This window comes from Guyanagaster necrorhizus (assembly GCF_019112545.1).
Source record: "Guyanagaster necrorhizus MCA 3950 unplaced genomic scaffold BT62scaffold_1, whole genome shotgun sequence".
NCBI classification, from domain to species: domain Eukaryota; kingdom Fungi; phylum Basidiomycota; class Agaricomycetes; order Agaricales; family Physalacriaceae; genus Guyanagaster; species Guyanagaster necrorhizus.
The window spans coordinates 672,879-688,743 of NW_025064880.1; the positions used below are offsets into that span (position 1 = coordinate 672,879).

General features: G+C 48.0%; 8 protein-coding genes across 8 annotated transcripts; 4 read left to right on the top strand and 4 right to left on the bottom strand.

The window, feature by feature from the left end:
• Positions 1–80: 80 nt before the first annotated feature.
• Positions 81–2,046, bottom strand: BT62DRAFT_983617 (argininosuccinate lyase). Its single transcript, XM_043189798.1, has 8 exons — positions 1,820–2,046; positions 1,600–1,774; positions 1,296–1,547; positions 903–1,249; positions 767–851; positions 577–720; positions 442–522; positions 81–389 (listed from the first exon to the last, which is right to left on the bottom strand). The coding sequence occupies exons 1-8, from the start codon at positions 1,882–1,884 to the stop codon at positions 147–149; spliced, it is 1,392 nt and encodes a 463-aa protein (XP_043046118.1). The 5' UTR covers positions 1,885–2,046; the 3' UTR covers positions 81–146.
• Positions 1,969–3,632, top strand: BT62DRAFT_1070367 (uncharacterized protein; the record flags this gene model as incomplete). The annotated part of the gene is made up of 9 exons (XM_043178649.1): positions 1,969–2,340; positions 2,390–2,476; positions 2,527–2,587; positions 2,647–2,714; positions 2,768–2,818; positions 2,871–2,945; positions 3,001–3,165; positions 3,207–3,404; positions 3,460–3,632. The coding sequence occupies exons 1-9, from the start codon at positions 2,295–2,297 to the stop codon at positions 3,630–3,632; spliced, it is 924 nt and encodes a 307-aa protein (XP_043046119.1). The 5' UTR covers positions 1,969–2,294.
• Positions 3,633–3,843: 211 nt separating this feature from the next.
• BT62DRAFT_925178 (uncharacterized protein) lies at positions 3,844–8,435 on the top strand. The gene is made up of 12 exons (XM_043184739.1): positions 3,844–3,999; positions 4,054–4,283; positions 4,338–4,411; positions 4,462–4,556; positions 4,608–4,723; positions 4,772–4,854; positions 4,908–4,950; positions 5,005–5,080; positions 5,136–5,831; positions 5,889–5,929; positions 5,981–6,151; positions 6,205–8,435. Exons 1-12 carry the CDS (start codon positions 3,964–3,966, stop codon positions 8,270–8,272), a joined length of 3,729 nt encoding a protein of 1,242 aa, XP_043046120.1. The 5' UTR covers positions 3,844–3,963; the 3' UTR covers positions 8,273–8,435.
• On the bottom strand, positions 8,321–9,320 carry BT62DRAFT_14628 (uncharacterized protein). The gene is made up of 4 exons (XM_043179850.1): positions 8,900–9,320; positions 8,764–8,848; positions 8,497–8,711; positions 8,321–8,444 (listed from the first exon to the last, which is right to left on the bottom strand). The coding sequence occupies exons 1-4, from the start codon at positions 9,080–9,082 to the stop codon at positions 8,370–8,372; spliced, it is 558 nt and encodes a 185-aa protein (XP_043046121.1). The 5' UTR covers positions 9,083–9,320; the 3' UTR covers positions 8,321–8,369.
• Positions 9,141–10,628, top strand: BT62DRAFT_958589 (glycosyltransferase family 58 protein; the record flags this gene model as incomplete). The annotated part of the gene is made up of 6 exons (XM_043188462.1): positions 9,141–9,315; positions 9,365–9,464; positions 9,516–9,818; positions 9,864–10,276; positions 10,323–10,458; positions 10,508–10,628. The coding sequence occupies exons 1-6, from the start codon at positions 9,183–9,185 to the stop codon at positions 10,626–10,628; spliced, it is 1,206 nt and encodes a 401-aa protein (XP_043046122.1). The 5' UTR covers positions 9,141–9,182.
• A 53-nt stretch (positions 10,629–10,681) lies between these two features.
• Positions 10,682–12,178, top strand: BT62DRAFT_1070370 (uncharacterized protein). The gene is made up of 6 exons (XM_043178650.1): positions 10,682–10,895; positions 10,955–11,060; positions 11,119–11,302; positions 11,355–11,460; positions 11,513–11,595; positions 11,659–12,178. Exons 1-6 carry the CDS (start codon positions 10,731–10,733, stop codon positions 11,747–11,749), a joined length of 735 nt encoding a protein of 244 aa, XP_043046123.1. The 5' UTR covers positions 10,682–10,730; the 3' UTR covers positions 11,750–12,178.
• BT62DRAFT_925181 (uncharacterized protein) lies at positions 11,789–14,048 on the bottom strand. Its single transcript, XM_043184740.1, has 4 exons — positions 13,603–14,048; positions 13,363–13,474; positions 12,476–13,312; positions 11,789–12,427 (listed from the first exon to the last, which is right to left on the bottom strand). The coding sequence occupies exons 1-4, from the start codon at positions 13,960–13,962 to the stop codon at positions 11,889–11,891; spliced, it is 1,848 nt and encodes a 615-aa protein (XP_043046124.1). The 5' UTR covers positions 13,963–14,048; the 3' UTR covers positions 11,789–11,888.
• A 94-nt stretch (positions 14,049–14,142) lies between these two features.
• Positions 14,143–15,840, bottom strand: BT62DRAFT_925182 (DEAD-domain-containing protein). The gene is made up of 5 exons (XM_043184741.1): positions 15,324–15,840; positions 15,098–15,276; positions 14,908–15,048; positions 14,719–14,859; positions 14,143–14,669 (listed from the first exon to the last, which is right to left on the bottom strand). The coding sequence occupies exons 1-5, from the start codon at positions 15,807–15,809 to the stop codon at positions 14,264–14,266; spliced, it is 1,353 nt and encodes a 450-aa protein (XP_043046125.1). The 5' UTR covers positions 15,810–15,840; the 3' UTR covers positions 14,143–14,263.
• Between the last annotated feature and the right edge of the window lie 25 nt (positions 15,841–15,865).

Genomic DNA, 15,865 nt, shown 5'->3' on the forward strand with positions numbered 1-15,865 from the left:
GTCAGAAGAAGAGGAAGAACAGTGTTTGAAGGTCGAGGCACGGACACGGCTTCAAGTTGGCCGATAACAACCACAAATATGGCAGAAATGAGGCTGTGCACTTCCGTGTGTTTTATTACAGGGCGTTTCTATACGAATGGCATACGCTACTGCGACAAGGCAGATCGAAGGACAGCCACCTGTCTATCCACCATGGCACGACTTGGCCCACCAATAGCTTGGCGCCTCTCAACGCTTACCTCGAAATTGAAAACATCTACAACATCCTCGGTAAACTTGTCGCTCAGACTCTTGTAATCCTGTAAGGAGAGCTCATTAATTTGGCATTGTCGGGCTTCTGCCAGAGCTACAGCCCTGCCGGAGATATGGTGTGTCTCTCTGAAGGGCATCTATCTTGAATGTCAATATTCGCCGCGGGAGCTGGCCAAAATAAATGCTTACCCCTTTACGAACGAGATAATCGGCCAGATCGGTTGCAAGTACGTCCATAGTCAAAGCTTGACGCATTTTGTCGGCGTGAACCTTGAAACACAATGCATTTGACAAAGATCTATTCGCTCGACAGGGTGCACTAACCTCCAATGTAGCCACAACGCCTTCGGCAATTTTGAATGAGGCATGGACAGTATCAACGGCGTCAAATAGAGGTTCTTTGTCTTCTTGAAGATCCTTGTTGTATGTGGACGGCAAGCCCTTCAAGGTCATCAAGAAACCTGCCATCTGCGCAAAAGGTTAAAAGAAGAAGAAACTTAATTAAGGTCCTTACGTTTCCGAAAACACGCCCAGATTTCCCTCGCAAAAGCTCCAGGGAATCTGGGTTCTTCTTTTGAGGCATCATGCTCGAGCCAGTGCTGAGATTACTGTCAGCCGCATCAACTTAAATAATATAGCGAAACGCTTGCCTATACGCGTCGCTCAGTGTGACAAAACCGAACTCTGCAGTAGAATAGATAATAAGATCTTCTGACATACGGCTAAGATGTGTCATCGCCAAGCTAGACCACATCAAGAATTCGACAATGAAGTCACGGTCTCCGACACCCCACAAACTGTTTTCGGCAACGGAGTTGAATCCCAATTCTTTCGCTAGAAAGTCACGGTCGACGCCAAAAGGATTTCCTGCTAGGGCGCCAGAACCAAGAGGCAGAACAGAAACGCGAGGGGCAAGCTGCTCAAGTCTGCCGAGATCAGAGTAGAAAGAGAACGCATGCGACAGGAGCAGATGAGACCAACGAATGGGTTGCCCCCGCTGAGATTCATGAGAACGCATATAACGGGCAAAAGGAAAAATTCACCTGAAGATGGGTGTATCCAGGCATAAGGATATCCTTCTCGTTATCTGCACGTTCAACTATGACACGAATGAGTGCCTTCAGACTTTCCTCAATGACTTTCACTTCTCCTAAGAGCCATAGTCGCATATCCGTCGCAACTTGGTCATTTCGTGAACGTCCAGTGTGTAGTTTTCCTCCCAGTGGGCCAATAAGCTCACTGAGTCGACGCTCATTCGCAGTATGGATGTCTTCGTCGTCTGGCTGCACTATAAACTGAACAAACATCTTAATATTGGTTTTTCGAGGGCATTCGAGATTCACTGACTCGGCCCTCCTGCCATTCCTTGCCAACCTCCGTTAGACCATCAATCATCTTGATTTCCTCGTCCGGAGTCAAGATCCCGATGCGTCTCAGGCCTTTAGCGTAGGCAATTGACCCAGTGATGTCCGCACTGTGCATTCGCCGGTCGTATGCCAAAGACTGGTTAAATTCATGCATCCTGAACAGAATGAGGGGTGAATATAGTCGGAGTAAGTGCACATACAACGGATCTGTCTTTCCAGTAAATCTACCGCCCCACAGCTTCTGTTTCGTTGGTTGCTCCGTCATCGTTTCAATACGGTGGTCGTGGTGTTACGAAAGTTTGTTTTGACTCGGGCCTTGAGTAGAAAAACGTGACCGTGACGTCGGGATTTCTCACAAAACTTCTTGCATCTAATCTCTGTAGCCTAGTCGCTTCCAAGCAGCATCGAAATTTTTGGCGGGTATTCATGCACATGGTTGCGGCATAGATTCTGGAAACTTACGGGCGGCCGGTGTTCTATTGACTCGTGTTGTAGTTATTTCTGACGTCGGACAATGAGGCCCTTTTGTGGCATTAAGAACAAAAGCGAAATCCAGGTGGCACCCTCTGCTTCTACGACCGCCATGATAACTCCATCTGCTGCCTCTGTCTAACGTTCACGTCCACTCACGCCCACATTCTTTGAAACTTGGCTGGCCCAGTACTCTTGATACCCATGGACTATTCTCCTGCTTTTCTGAAAATTAGAGCTATCGGGCTTGGTACGTCAACAGCCTGCTTTTTTCAAACGTCACTTACCACCTATAACAGGCCTGATCTTATTCCTTAGCTTGCTAGCCGTCATACTTTTCTGCATCCAAATCTTCGTGCAATGGGATACGACAGTCTCTTCGGAACGTACGAGCATCCTTTTTTGTATCCCTTAACTTGTTGCTAAGGCCTTCTAGGCTATATGATCATTCTAATGCTCTTGACACATACTGTTACTGCAATCATGCTTCCGATCCTGTTCGTCTACCTTCGGTTGATTCTTCCAGTACAATACTGAATCTGGCTAATGATTGAAGAATACTGGTGTCGTTTAGGCCGTGGCTTGATGCCATCCGATTTTTGTTTCTTCTAGTCATCCATATCAGTGCGCTTGATACCTGTATCATCGCTTTGCTGCCATTGACTGTCCTATCATAGGTACTGATACCACATTCACTTACTGGTTTCCTCGTTACGCCTGTCCTGCGAGTGAGTTGGTGATGATTTGTTATCCCCAGGCCGTCTTGACGTTCTATATTAGATGCTACGCAAAGGAAACAATGCAGACTGTTCAATATATACATCCTTGTATTGAGTTGGATCGTCACGGCACACTGTGAGCCAACTATCTACGTTGCATGGTCTAATTTAATTCCAGACCCACTTGACAGTGATCATCTATGTTATCGGCCTTAGCGTGTTTGTATATCGCACTCGAGCGTCGGCAGACAATCTTTCTGGGGCTGAAATGATTGACGAGGAAGCCCGTCGTGATTCGACGACACATTCGATGTCAGAATCCCGCCTCCAATCGTCAACAACCACCAAGGGACCTCGTATTTCCATCCCAAGTCCTACTCTGACCAGAATGTCACAGCAGGAGGTACACCGGCCCTGGTCCTCAAGTACGATGTATCCCAGAGGAGTCCGGATTTCAACCCAGAACATGGCGGGGACATCAGGGGAGGGGTACCGACCCAAGTCTTCGAGCATCCATGTTACGGCCTCGAGAGCGTCTTTCCTCATTCCGGACCAATTGTCGTCTTCGCAGCCATCAAGGATATCTGGACAGGATGTGCGCCGCAAGTCTATTCAATCCATGGTGCCTAGGCAATCTCTGTACATTTCAGGTCCTTCCCCATTGGCATCTTCACGGCCCCCAAGGATGCCACGGCCTAGCACGTACGGTGCAAAAGCACCAGGCCCCAGCGGAGTCCGTTCATCTGTCTCCCCTACTGCAATCTCTCAAGGTGCCAGTCGCATTAGTTCGGTCCACCGGTCGCGACCGGTGATAGCGGTGTGAGATGGAAACTTTTGGTCAGGTAGTATTATAGACATGTACTTATATATATAATTCGCTCAGAAGGATGCCATGTAACTTGAAAGCCACTCTACTGCCACTCTTGAGTGCTAAGGATTCCAGTCTGGCTAGTAAGCGCTAAGCCTACTGAGTATTTAGATATACCCACACGTGACAAAGCTATGCAAAATCCAGATTTCAGGCCCTGCAGTGCGTTTTTATGCTGCTTGGAGGACTTGAGCGTCAAGGCTTTGCAAGTCCAAAGGTGGTTCGACTTTTCCAACGGTGCCATCCGGAGTGACCGCTGTCTCTTTGCACGTTTTCACGACAAGCCATGTCTAACGACAAATGGGACCCGAATGCTGTCAAGGTCTGTTTGCTTGATCGTGGCCTCTTGACATCTAATCTAACACGCACGCCTCAGTACCAACTACGACTCACTGGACAGCGACTTGGCCAACTTCAGGAAAGAAATGACTCCAAATCCAGCATTACTCGACGGGATATTTCCACTTTATTGCAGCAAGGAGACATCGTTCTCGCCCGGGCAAAGGCACAAAAGCTTATCGAAGAGGATGCCGCGGGTGATGTGCTTGAGATGCTAGCAATGTATTCGGGCCTTTTGTTGGAGCATTTTCATGAATTGGAACACAAGTGCGTCTGACTGGCTGGAGCTTCAACGTCCTGATCCAACGGTGTCCATCATAGCAATTCACCAAGTCCAGTCGTAGTCGAAGCTGCTTCGACCATCATCTTCTCTGCGCCATACGTGGATTCCAAAGGCATGTCAGTCGTTCTTCACTAGAGCACTGATAAAGAAGCATTAATCCAGATATTCATTTGGTTCGAGATTTCCTTGTTCAACGTCTAGGTCACGATTTTGCACGCTCCGCTACGAACAATCGCGATAATTACGTGTCGCCTCGTGTACGTTGGACTGTGTGTCCTTGCTGTATCCGTGCTGATCATACTCAAAAGGTTTTGAAGTCTCTTTCCTCTCCACCGCCAACCTCAGCAAACCTTGATATGTACCTAACGACAATTGCTAAAATGTTTGGCGTTGCGTGGACGCCAGAACCTCTCAGGCAGGATATGTCCGTGGCCTTCTATTATTCTTTGTGCCTTCACTGAAACCGCTCCAGACTCAATGAACTGTCCGAGATTTTGGCTTCTGACTCTTCTCCTCTTGTGGATCTGCCTCGATTGAGGAAATTGTGTTCTCGAGGTATGTCTGCCTGCACCGATAGTTGCATTCTTCATCCTCATTGTCATTCCAAGGCATACCCGACCAGCCGCCGTGGCTGCGCCCACGGATATGGAAGTAAGCCTTCGATATCGAACCTCCTCCCTTTAGTCTATTCTGAGCAGTTGAAAGGCTCTTCTTTGACGTTCTTCCTGTTTTAAAATCATCGTGGAGCAAGGAAATAGGCAATCAACGCAAGAGTTATTATGCAAGTGATTAAAGATGTCTAAGCGCACCTTTGCTCATCTTTTTCTTTCCCACAGGCTTTAGTCCGTCGACTCCTGGAACCATTGAACGTACCCGAGCCCCCTTCAACACCACTTTCTGCTCTAGATACGGCTTTAGAGAATGTTTCCAAACAATTGGCTCGCGTACCTCCAGACCTCTTTGTCTGTCTTGTGGAGGAACCAGAATCTTCTCCGTTATGTCCATTGGATGATTTGTGTCCTGAAGAAACGAGAATATTCTGTGCAAGCAATTTGGATCGTCGGTTGGAAGCAATCAAAACTGTTCATTTCCCTTCAGCCTCAATGGGCATTCCTGAGATTCGTCTTGAATCCGAAGCGGAGACGCCTGCAATCGAGGATTCCCAGAAAGGAGCCTTTTCAATACGGCGGTCGAATGTACCTTCCACCTTATTCGTATCGAGGTCGTTAAGTGAAGGAAAGGTCCATTCAAAGCACATGTCAGCTCTACGACGCCTTCTTTACATTCATTCCTCCATTAATCCCGGAAATTTGTCCCCCCACATTCCAACGTTACTTGTTCCTCTGTATTCTGTCCTCGTGCAAGAGATAGAACCGGAAGACATTGCTCACGCTGAGGCTGATACATTTTGGCTGTTTGAAGCTGTTGTTGGGGAGTTCTCCGAACTGGAAGACGAAGAAGGAAGCGGCGTATGGATGAAGAAATTGGGAGACCGATTAGCATGGGCAGATGCGGATCTTCACTACAGCATGGTCAGCCATTTTGACCCATGTTAGTTATCCAAATTTCTCAGGTATAACTACTTACAGGAAAGCAAAGGATTGAGTCCTGCCTTGCCCCATTTCTCGTAGTGAGTAGACCCAACACTTTGAGATGATGTCAAAGCTCACTGTATCCCTAGTCGATGGCTTGCTCCTCTATTGACCCAGACGCTATCCTACAGCTCAGTTCTCGTTGCTTGGGACGGCATCTTTTCCCGCGAGGCCCGACAACGAGATGTCAATCCCAGACTTGACTTTCTTATTGATATCTGCACCGCAATGCTCACTCGCGCACGAGTTGCGTTGTTTCGGTATGCGTATTTATACCCCTTCGTTGATCTTTCTAACTAACGTGGTTGGGAAGATTGGGAAAGAGTGGCCACCGATCTCCAGGTCTATGGGCACAGGAGGTTGAAACTGTGCAGCCTCCTTCTCCCCTACATCCTTGGGAACTTAGCGATGCCTTTGTTGAGGGAATGACACTTCTGCAACATTATCCAATTGCGTCTGCTGGGGGCATTGATACCATAATGCAGGCGGCTTTGGACCTGTTACACAAACGGGAGGAGGAGTCGAAAGCTGCGAAAGATGATAAACTGAGTCTGGGTGCTCGTATCAGAGTGACGATGTGGAAGGGCTTCACGAATCAGGTACCATCTCCGGAAAGGTCGCCTAATGTATCGGACAGCGAGGACGAGCCTTTTCTTGATGATGGCAATGAGACCGAGGGACCCACCGAAGGTCTCAATTCTGGTATTACATCGCGCTTGGCTTCTACGGTGTGGAGAGGTATTACAAATCAATCATCCATGGAGCCGCCACCATCGCCAATTTCCCCTGCGACTCCTTCGTCCCCATTGCCGACCTCAGCTTCACTCTCACCTGCGACAGCAGAGGAAAAGACACCTTCAATTTCCTACTTCCCTGCATCTGTACGATTATGGGGTTATGCCGAAAAAGTGAAGGACTCGGACACTGCTGCTGCGCTTGCGAAAGTTAGCACCAACTGGCGAGCCAAGGCTTTAGCAGGGTCCTGGGGCGCTCGAAAAAAAACTCCCAGTGCAATCGTTGAAAACACACCGCGTTTTCAAGATGGTGGGTCTCCCAAGAACGTTGATGGACCACGACGTTCTTTACCTGCTCCTGACCGTTCAGGCGTATACTCCCCACCTACCCGACCTTCCTATTTCCGTCCACCGCGTGATAGTATCGTCTTTCCCGAGGGACTTGGTGCTGCCCTTTCTGTTCCCAATAGTCCAGCTCGCGAAGCCACACCTGAGAGCACACCCTCTTTGATAAACAGAACAAAGAATCTTCAAGCCTCATTATCTTCCTTAACTCGTGGTCAATCGACGCCAAAATCGGGACCGCGTCCGTTGCTTCTCAATTCCTCTTCTCTAATCACTAGTCGAACCAGCAATCGCCCACCTTCAGTCACTTCTCAGCCTGGAGCTGATGAATGGAGCGATGTCCGGAGAGCAAAAGGGCAGCGTGCGGTCCACAGAGAATCTCAATCTTCAGTTTCATCCCTCTCAGCATCAGATGCCCTTCTGAGAGCTACTCGTTCAGACAACGAATCTGATACAGGAGGCTCCAGTAGACGAATTCCTCTGAATCGGAGATCTGTGTCACCTATGGCTCCAACCTTCAGAGTTCCATCTTCACGCCACGCGTCAATTTCATCAGCAACAGCTTCTCCGGACCGAAACATTCAAATACTTTCTTTTAGTTCCCAAGGAGAGACTGTACTCAAATCTAGTGATGCCAATGGTTGGGGTCGAGCCGATTCAGCCGATTCCCCTCCCTTGTCCTCCCCTCCACCTCCAAAAACACCCACCAATGTTTTACTTCATGACAATGGGCCAAGTGTCACCGACCCTTCTGCCCCTAACGATTCTTTCGATATCATTCCGCTAGAACTTCCACCCCAACCGAAAAAAATTGTTCGGAAAAAGACTCCTCCACCCATTCATTATGTAGACGACACATCGGACTCATCGGTCATAGATGCACCTTCTCGAAGTTCAAAAGTGCGCACCCGGCGACGCCAGCCATCTCGCCCCCCCACTCTTCGCATTCGGGATACTACGCGTAGCCAAAGCCAGCCAGATCAGATTGGGGATTCGTTGAGCATAGAGTGGCCTAAAGAGGATATTGTCTACACTCCGAGAGCGTCGAGCTTTGAAGGGGATGATATCCCATCAACAACAAAGGCTCGAAGACCACGAAAGGTTTCCTCAGATGGAAATGGGGAAAGTAACGAAGGAAGGACGAGAAAGTTCTCTACTGAATCTCGCACCAGGAAGGTGTCAACTGATACTGCCAGGGCAGCGAGACGAACAAGAAATAGTGCTGCTGAGGAAGGAGATGACGAGGGCTATGATGACCTCCTCAGTGCCTATGAAAGCGAAGAGTGTACTCAACTTGCTTGACCATTGATTGCATTGATGTCTGGAACATCCTTCGGACAATTTAATTTTCTGCTTTAAAAAGCATGCTTATACCCAGGTATAAATACGTTGGTCTAATTTATGATGCATTTGACAATACACCATGAACACTTTTGTAAATCTCCAGAAGGACAGGAAATTGTGGCAAAATGTTCTAGCACAGCATTAACACTAGAGTAGAACATGCGCAGATAGTTGTGGTTCACCTCGAAAATAACTGCCACAGATGTAGCTCCGGACCTGTCTTGAACAATTGCAGCAAGGTAATAGCGTACATTCCAGCCATAAAGACCCTCGTTGATGACCACATCACGAAGAGTAGACAGAGGAATGAATCGCCGAGTAACATTTAGAGTCAAGGTTTGAAATCCGAACCGCGTCTCGAGTTGGACACCATGCGGTGGAATGACAATGATGGACTCTAAAAGGCTGGAGTTATCACTTGGAAACCTCAAATCCGTCAGAGAGTATACCGGAGACGACCTGTGAGCACTTGTACCATAGAAAAAGAATAGTAGGGATAGCAATTGCAAAGTAACTCCAATTCGCATTCACTGCCTTCAAATATGATTAGCTTCGACATAAAAGATACAAGCCGTGAGGACGTACGACTCGCCCAAGTATAGATAATAGACCCATTTCTAATGTCCCCCGCCAGGGCCACCACCTATAGCCACTATTCTCAAAGGGTCCATGCTTTCGTGTATTTTCTATACGATATTCGTGAAAGCCCTTGGATTTGTATATTGAGAATTCAGGGTAAGTGTCGGGAAAGGGATGGCGACGTTGCATTGCGCAAGGATTGAAAGGAGTTCAGGGCCGGTGCTCCGGACTTTGTTGAATTGTTTCACTTTTTGACCGCGAGAGCAAGGTGCCACGTTCCAGATTAGAGATGACCACTCTCCACTTGCAAGCTGACCGAATACGTTCATTGTTCTTAGACACCAGATACTTTTGGATTCTCGCTCTCCTTGTCGTTGCATCAGATGCCATTCTTGTCAGTCTCATCGTTCATTTTGTTCCCTGTAAGTTGTTCACATTCAACTGTGGAAGGAAATTAATAAACTGCTTCAGATACGGAGATTGACTGGGAAACTTATATGATACAAGTTGAAACGTATATAAAGGGACAACGCGATTACTCCCAAATCTCTGGCCCAACAGGACCTCTTGTGTAAGTTCACTACATGTCTCATGAATTGTTCCCATATAACCAAAATAATAGCTATCCGGCAGGACATGTTTACATTCACCAATTTCTCCATTTCATCTGCGACTTTGGCAAGAATATCAAGCTGGCCCAGTACATTTACTCTGGCTTATACTTGCTTTCCATTATGCTGTCATGCGCTATCTACCGGCAAGCTGGGACATCAAATTGGGTGGTTCTCCTACTGCCTCTGAGCAAACGTCTCCACTCCATCTACGTGCTGCGTCTTTTCAATGACTGCTGGTCTGTGGTAGCCATGCAAGCAGCAGTACTGGCGTATCAGTTGGGCAAAGATGATATTGGGACTTTATTTTTCAGGTATGCTGCCCCGTTTCACCGTTCACTCTCATCATTTTTGTCCAGTGCTGCATTGTCCGTCAAGATGTCGATCATACTGTACCTTCCGGGACTTCTCGTTATCTTGTTCAAGAAAAGAGGATTTCTTTATACCATTCAAAAGCTCCTCGTCATCTTCGCCACCCAGGTCCTTATTGCATTCCCTTTTATTCGGGATAACTGGAGAGAGTATGTTCAAGGGGCGTTTAATTTGTCGCGTGTGTTTCTCTACAAGTGGACGGTAAACTGGCGGATGGTCTCCGAAGAAACTTTTCTAAGTCCTCAGTGGAAGAGAGCACTGCTATTGGGACATGTCTGTACACTCATCGCCTTTGGGTGGAACCGGTGGTGTAAACGGGACGGGGGAGTGCCTCAAGTCCTTCTACGAGGATTACGACGTCCTACCCTTCCAGCAAGTCTAATCTCAGTGACAGCGGAATGCGAGTTCAATGATTGCCATTCTTAACGAAGCTAAAATTGACTTAGCTATCGCTGCCATTCTGTTCACTTCCAATCTTATTGGCGTCCTCTTCGCAAGGTCTCTCCACTACCAGTTCTATTGTTGGTATGCTCAACAGCTCCCATTTTTAACTTGGAAGACACGGTATCCTCTAGTGGTCAAGTGCATATTTTTTCAGATCAGTCAGTGTACAAGCTGATCATGCATATAGGCTCGCCCTTCTTGTAGGTGTAGAATATGCATGGAATATTTTTCCTTCGACCTCGGCGTCGTCTGCTATCTTATTTATATCAAACTCTCTTCTTCTTGCTGGGTTATATGTATCCGAGTAAGCTTTCAGAAAAGATGTCCAATGATAGCCTGAGTATGATGTCATTACCGCTGTGTATCCTAGTACTAATAGGCCACTACCCATCACAATCTGTTCGTTCAACATGACCAAAAAATCTAAGGCTCTGGAGAAATCTGCTAAGCAAGCCCAGGAACCTAGGTGTACCACGCAGTCGTCGTCCTCCAAAGAAATGGTCCTTCCAAATATCTCCCCCAAACGTCATCTTGCATGTCGAGTGCTCCTAGACAATCAGATTCTTCTCATTAACGTACGGGATTGTCTTTTAGTCATGTGTAGTTCATGCAGCACTTACCCTCATGTCTATAGGATTCTCTCTCAGTCGCGGAATGTAAGGCGGTAGCGCAGTTTATAGATGACTTGCCTCTTGAACTTACGCCCCCAAAACGGCGCGGAGAGGCGGTAAGGGTAAACTGTTAGTACAGATTCTAATTTTTAGCGTGTCCTGAACATTGACCTGTCCTGTATGTAAGATCGATATAGTATAACTTCTCCTTATTTCGCTCAACGCATGTACGAGTTGCTTGTTCCTCATCTCCCGCTCTTTCCGCCACCAGCACCAGACAAGAGATCTGGCTCTACTCTTCCCGCTCGAGAACCACACTCTTTCAACTCCAATATACGTTTCTATAAGTATACTCCCTCTCAGCACTTTGGGTCTGTACTTTCCATCGATCCAGCTTCATGAAATACTTATCATAGTGTTCAGCCCCCATTACGACGATTCCGTGCGAGATGCTATAACTGGTGCCAAATCCGAATGGACCCTCTTGATCTATCTGTCTGGCGTCGAGGATGGTGTGCAGGGCGGCGAGGTAGTAGTATTCAACACTTGATCGACTTGCCAACACTGATGCCCATCACTAGACAATCTTTTACAAGAACGAGAAATGTAGGCGCGATGAAACCACGGTTGCTCCTCTCAACCGAGGCACAGCTCTCTTGCATCGGTGGGTTGTCTTTTAGCTCTCTGTCTTTGATATCGCCTAGCTTACAGCGACATCCGGCCCCAGGCACGGTCAGGACTGTCTGCTGCACGAAGGTTCCAAAGTGACCAAGGGAACGAAATACGTCTTGCGGTCAGATTTGATGTTCAAGCCTTAGAACGACCCCATGTACAGGCAGTGTTGCTTTGATAGAATGCTTCCCATAAACACATAACTGATAATAATAACATAGCCAGCAAGAATATACAATCTTCTCGGCAACGCTCCATCACTCGTACACTGTATTAACAATAAGATTAATCTTCGTCCTCGTCCGCCTCATCATCAGCGCCAACAGATGCACCTCTGGCCAACCCCGCGCTGATTGCTTCAATCTCATCCAGGTCCCGCTCCAAATCCACTGGCTCGCATCCCTCTTCCACAATGCCCACACCGCCAGTGGAGTTCGTAAGGACATCCCTCAACCTTCCAACTTCGCTCCTCAGATGCCTAATTTCCTCATCCCTCCTCTCGACTCGCCCTTTTAACTGCCTGATAAAGTCATTACCACATATTAGCAATTGCAGCTTGCTCACGCCCTTATTGGGGCCTTCTCCACCAGCTTTAGGAGGTCCCCGCGGGGGTAAGGCACCTGGAAGCAAAGGTTCGTCTAGTGGGTATTTGTCGTCTGATGGAAGGGGTATCGGCGGCAGCAAGCCACGCAGGTCATCAAAGGTGGTCTTCAGGGAGTCTCGACGTTTCTGCTCAGCGGCCTTGTGTGACGTTTTACGAACCTGAATAACAGGAGCGGCACTTTTCACGGAGGAAGATGAAGCAGGCCCTGAAGTAGAACCAGCTGGTGAAAGCTTGAGAAAAGTGAGGTCAAATGACAGATAAAACCCACCGGGTAGAATAGGCTTCAGAGCAGGGGATGAACCTACCGACCCTCGTTTCATGGATTTGCTCCTTTGAGGTGTTGCTGCTGTTACGGAGGTCGGCGTTTTTAAAGGTGCTTTACCCTTCAAGTCGACAGCACTATCTTTTGCAAGGGTATTATTGCTAGAATTCACCCCAAGCCTGCCAAGATTCATGATACTCGCAGGAGTCACAGGTGTGATGGTTGGCGGGGGGTTATCTGCAGACATATTAGTTATTGATGTTTGGTTCATCGTGGGGGCAGCTGGAGGCGGCATTGACAAATCTACAGGCGAAGGAGAATCCCCGACGACTTCGTTGCTGACAATGCTACCATTTCTTGATCGTGTGGACCGGAGAAGAGGCGTGGAATTGGTGGAACGTGAACCTCGAGGATTCGTCGCTCTTTTGGTCATAATGGTAGAACTGAAAGGCCGGATGGCGGGGGATTGCTTCTTTCGCGATGGCTTCGAAGACGACTCGTCACCGCTCGAGGAAGCCGTGCGCTTGTTGGAAGTAGACTGACGCTGAGAGAAGCTAGAATGATGCTGTTCAGCACCGAGCCAAGGGCTAGTTAAAGGAGATATGTCGACGTCAATGTCACCGTGGTGTGGGGGATGAGATGGGCTGGATCGAAAAACAATATGGGCAGGGGCAGACGTGGATCCGCGTGGGGCGTTGAACTGGGAGGAGACAGAATGGCTGGGTATGGGAGTCATGACTGAATCTCCATAAGTATCCTGGGAGGATGACTCTAAATAATTTAGAATCATAGGCGATACATATTCTATGGGCTGTTGTTGGGCACGAAGCTCTGCGGAAGAACCTGCAGATGGTCTCAGAAGAGCAGTCGAGATATTGAAGACTGAATCGAACCTGGAGTCGGTAATCCATGATGATAGTGATTGGGTTGCTGCTGTTCCCGGATCGGTTCTTGCACAGGGGCGTCTGTATGTATACCCGTCGTCTGCCCACTGATAAGCGCAATCTACACAGAAGAAGAAAATATCAGAATCAGCGAATCTTAGACTCAAAGGGCTTGCCAAAATGAAAAAATGCATGACGAGTCTCCAGTAAGACAAGATCCCCTTCATCACCGCCTGAATCGAGACTTACCTGTTGCTGGAAGATCTGGTTTTGTAGTTGCTGCAGCTGTTGAAGCTGAGCCAGCTTGAACTGCTGCTCCATGAGTAGCTGTGGACTCGTAGCACCCGCATTGGTGTTGAAATGGGGCTGAGAGGGGGACGTGGGGGGTATATCGTTGGGACTGTTGATCCCTTGTAGTGACATCAGGTTCCCAAGCATTTCCATGTCCATCTGCGAGGGCATAGTTGCACTCGCCATCATCAACTGAGGCTGTTGAGAATTCACTGAAGACGACAATATGCCAAGGTCGCCACCGTTCTGCAATGATTCGAGGTCAAAGAAAGGCGAGAGGTAGTCCTTCTGCTGCTGGTCGTCAATGTGGGTGTCCATCGTCGTGCTTTCGTCGTCGTCGTCGCACTCGTGGGCGTTGTGCTCACCGAAGGGGCCAGAAGAACTGAGTGGAAATAGCTCAAAACTACATTCGGAACTTCGGATGGACCCCAAATACCCCGAAAATAGGTCGGCACCGATTTCCGAAGAGGCCTAAAAAATCTGGCCGGGCAAAAATTTGCTAGCACATCCCAATTAAATATTTAAAAATTCGGTACTGAATTATGGTACAACGATACATACATACCGACAGGATAGAGCACATCAAAAGGCCAACACGGGAAAAGCATATAATTGGATATCACCTCCGCTTACTTTTTTTATGCTGCTGAGGTATACCAGCCTCCATAACATCGTCATCCCTATCTCCGTCGTCACGAGTATATCCCTCTCCACCACGTCGTCGCTTGCGCCCGCCATCCTTTGAACTTTGTTCCTTGAGTTCGCTGATCGCAACTCTTCCAGCTTCATTAACTCTCTCCTTGAGCAGTGCTATTTCTTCTGCATCCGTGGGCCAGAGTTCCATCTTGGTCCCGATCACCTGCTCAATACGCTGCAGTAGTTCCACATCGTACTGTGTCACTAGCGTAATCGCTTTGCCGGCACGACCAGCCCGAGCGGTGCGTCCAACACGGTGGATGTAATCTTTCGAATGAGTGGGAATATCAAAATTGATAACGATGTCGACGGACGGAATGTCCAACCCTCTGAAATCATGTTATACCGATATATACATGCAAGGGTTTGGGAACATACCGGCTAGCAACGTCTGTGGCTACGAGGATGCTGCGTCCACCACTTTTGAATTTCCCTAGCGCTCCAAGACGTTGACTTTGGGTAAGCTTTCCATGTAAAGGAACCGCAGGGAATCCAAGCGTCCGAAGGATAATAGAGACCCTACGCGGATGTTAGTCCGCTGTATAAGGAGTGACGCGCATCATATACCTAGCCGCATCGTGCACTGTCCGTGTAAAGACAATTATTGAATTTTGTGACTGGGTGTTCACTAGAGAAATGAGATATGTATCCTTATCTTTCAATGGCATTAGGCAGTAATATTGAAGCAGCGTTGAGACTGTCTGATATCTGATCCGGAAGTTACTGATTGAAGTGGATTGAAAAAATGACAACATACTTTGATGATGCTTCAACGCGTACAGGATTCTGCAAACTCGCCCTTTGCAGCTTCTCAACTTTGGTCGTCATTGTGGCGGAAAAGAGGTATGTCGTTCTCTCTTTCGGTATGACCCTCAATATTTTGTCGATTACAGGGCCAAAATCCATATCCAAGAGACGGTCTGCCTCGTCCAAAACCTGCTTTCGATTAGCTAGCATAGAAGGGAATATATGTGAGTACTTGCCAGGTATTTAAGACTTCTAAGGTTAAAGCCCTTTGTGTTCTCCAAATGATAACTCAAGCGTCCAGGGGTGGCAACAATGATGTGGGGTCGTTTTGCCAGAGCCACAGACTGTGATATAGTGTCAACCCCGCCAATCAAAACTGCACAACGAGCACCCATAGCTGACCCCAGAGCTTCGAACTGTTCGGATATCTGGAAAGCAAGTTCACGTGTGGGTGCTATTACACAGGCGAAGAGGCCTTTGGGGTCGTCCCAGAGTTTTTGTAGAATGGGCAGAGCAAAAGCTGCCGTCTTTCCGGAGCCAGTAGCAGCTACACCAATGATATCTCGTCCCTTGAGAGCTGGTGGTAATGCTTGGACCTGGATGGCGGTCGGTGTTGTGAATTTCATCTGTTCCACTGCTTGCAGCAGAGGGTCAATGAGACCAAGGCATTTGAAGGAGGCATTTGGCGACGATGAAGTTTCGGCTTCCTCTAGAGATGGCATGTCGACGAAGCTCAAAATGAAAAAAAAAAAGCTGAAAGTGAGGCTGCCGGCCGGAC

Bases quoted from the DNA above. Each gene is read 5' to 3' on its own strand.
- BT62DRAFT_983617 (XM_043189798.1), bottom strand. From the start codon at position 1,884: ATGACGGAGCAACCAACGAAACAGAAGCTGTGGGGCGGTAGATTTACT. The intron at 1,548-1,599 runs GTCAGTGAATCT...ATGTTTGTTCAG, and splicing joins AGGAATGGCAGGAGGGCCGA to TTTATAGTGCAGCCAGACGA. The intron at 1,250-1,295 runs GTGAATTTTTCC...CATGAATCTCAG, and splicing joins CTGGATACACCCATCTTCAG to CGGGGGCAACCCATTCGTTG.
- BT62DRAFT_925178 (XM_043184739.1), top strand. From the start codon at position 3,964: ATGTCTAACGACAAATGGGACCCGAATGCTGTCAAG. The intron at 5,081-5,135 runs GCAAGTGATTAA...TCTTTCCCACAG, and splicing joins ATCAACGCAAGAGTTATTAT to GCTTTAGTCCGTCGACTCCT. The intron at 6,152-6,204 runs GTATGCGTATTT...GTGGTTGGGAAG, and splicing joins GCACGAGTTGCGTTGTTTCG to ATTGGGAAAGAGTGGCCACC.
- BT62DRAFT_14628 (XM_043179850.1), bottom strand. From the start codon at position 9,082: ATGCAACGTCGCCATCCCTTTCCCGACACTTACCCTGAATTCTCAATA. The intron at 8,849-8,899 runs GTACGTCCTCAC...TCATATTTGAAG, and splicing joins TATCTATACTTGGGCGAGTC to GCAGTGAATGCGAATTGGAG. The intron at 8,445-8,496 runs GTGAACCACAAC...ATGCTGTGCTAG, and splicing joins CTGTGGCAGTTATTTTCGAG to AACATTTTGCCACAATTTCC.
- BT62DRAFT_1070370 (XM_043178650.1), top strand. From the start codon at position 10,731: ATGACCAAAAAATCTAAGGCTCTGGAGAAATCTGCTAAGCAAGCCCAG. The intron at 10,896-10,954 runs GTACGGGATTGT...TCATGTCTATAG, and splicing joins ATCAGATTCTTCTCATTAAC to GATTCTCTCTCAGTCGCGGA. The intron at 11,061-11,118 runs GTTAGTACAGAT...CCTGTATGTAAG, and splicing joins AGAGGCGGTAAGGGTAAACT to ATCGATATAGTATAACTTCT.
- BT62DRAFT_925181 (XM_043184740.1), bottom strand. From the start codon at position 13,962: ATGGACACCCACATTGACGACCAGCAGCAGAAGGACTACCTCTCGCCT. The intron at 13,475-13,602 runs GTAAGTCTCGAT...TCTTCTGTGTAG, and splicing joins ACCAGATCTTCCAGCAACAG to ATTGCGCTTATCAGTGGGCA. The intron at 12,428-12,475 runs GTGGGTTTTATC...AGCTTTCACCAG, and splicing joins TCTGAAGCCTATTCTACCCG to CTGGTTCTACTTCAGGGCCT.
- BT62DRAFT_925182 (XM_043184741.1), bottom strand. From the start codon at position 15,809: ATGCCATCTCTAGAGGAAGCCGAAACTTCATCGTCGCCAAATGCCTCC. The intron at 15,049-15,097 runs GTATGTTGTCAT...CTTCCGGATCAG, and splicing joins CGCGTTGAAGCATCATCAAA to ATATCAGACAGTCTCAACGC. The intron at 14,670-14,718 runs GTATGTTCCCAA...ACATGATTTCAG, and splicing joins GCCACAGACGTTGCTAGCCG to AGGGTTGGACATTCCGTCCG.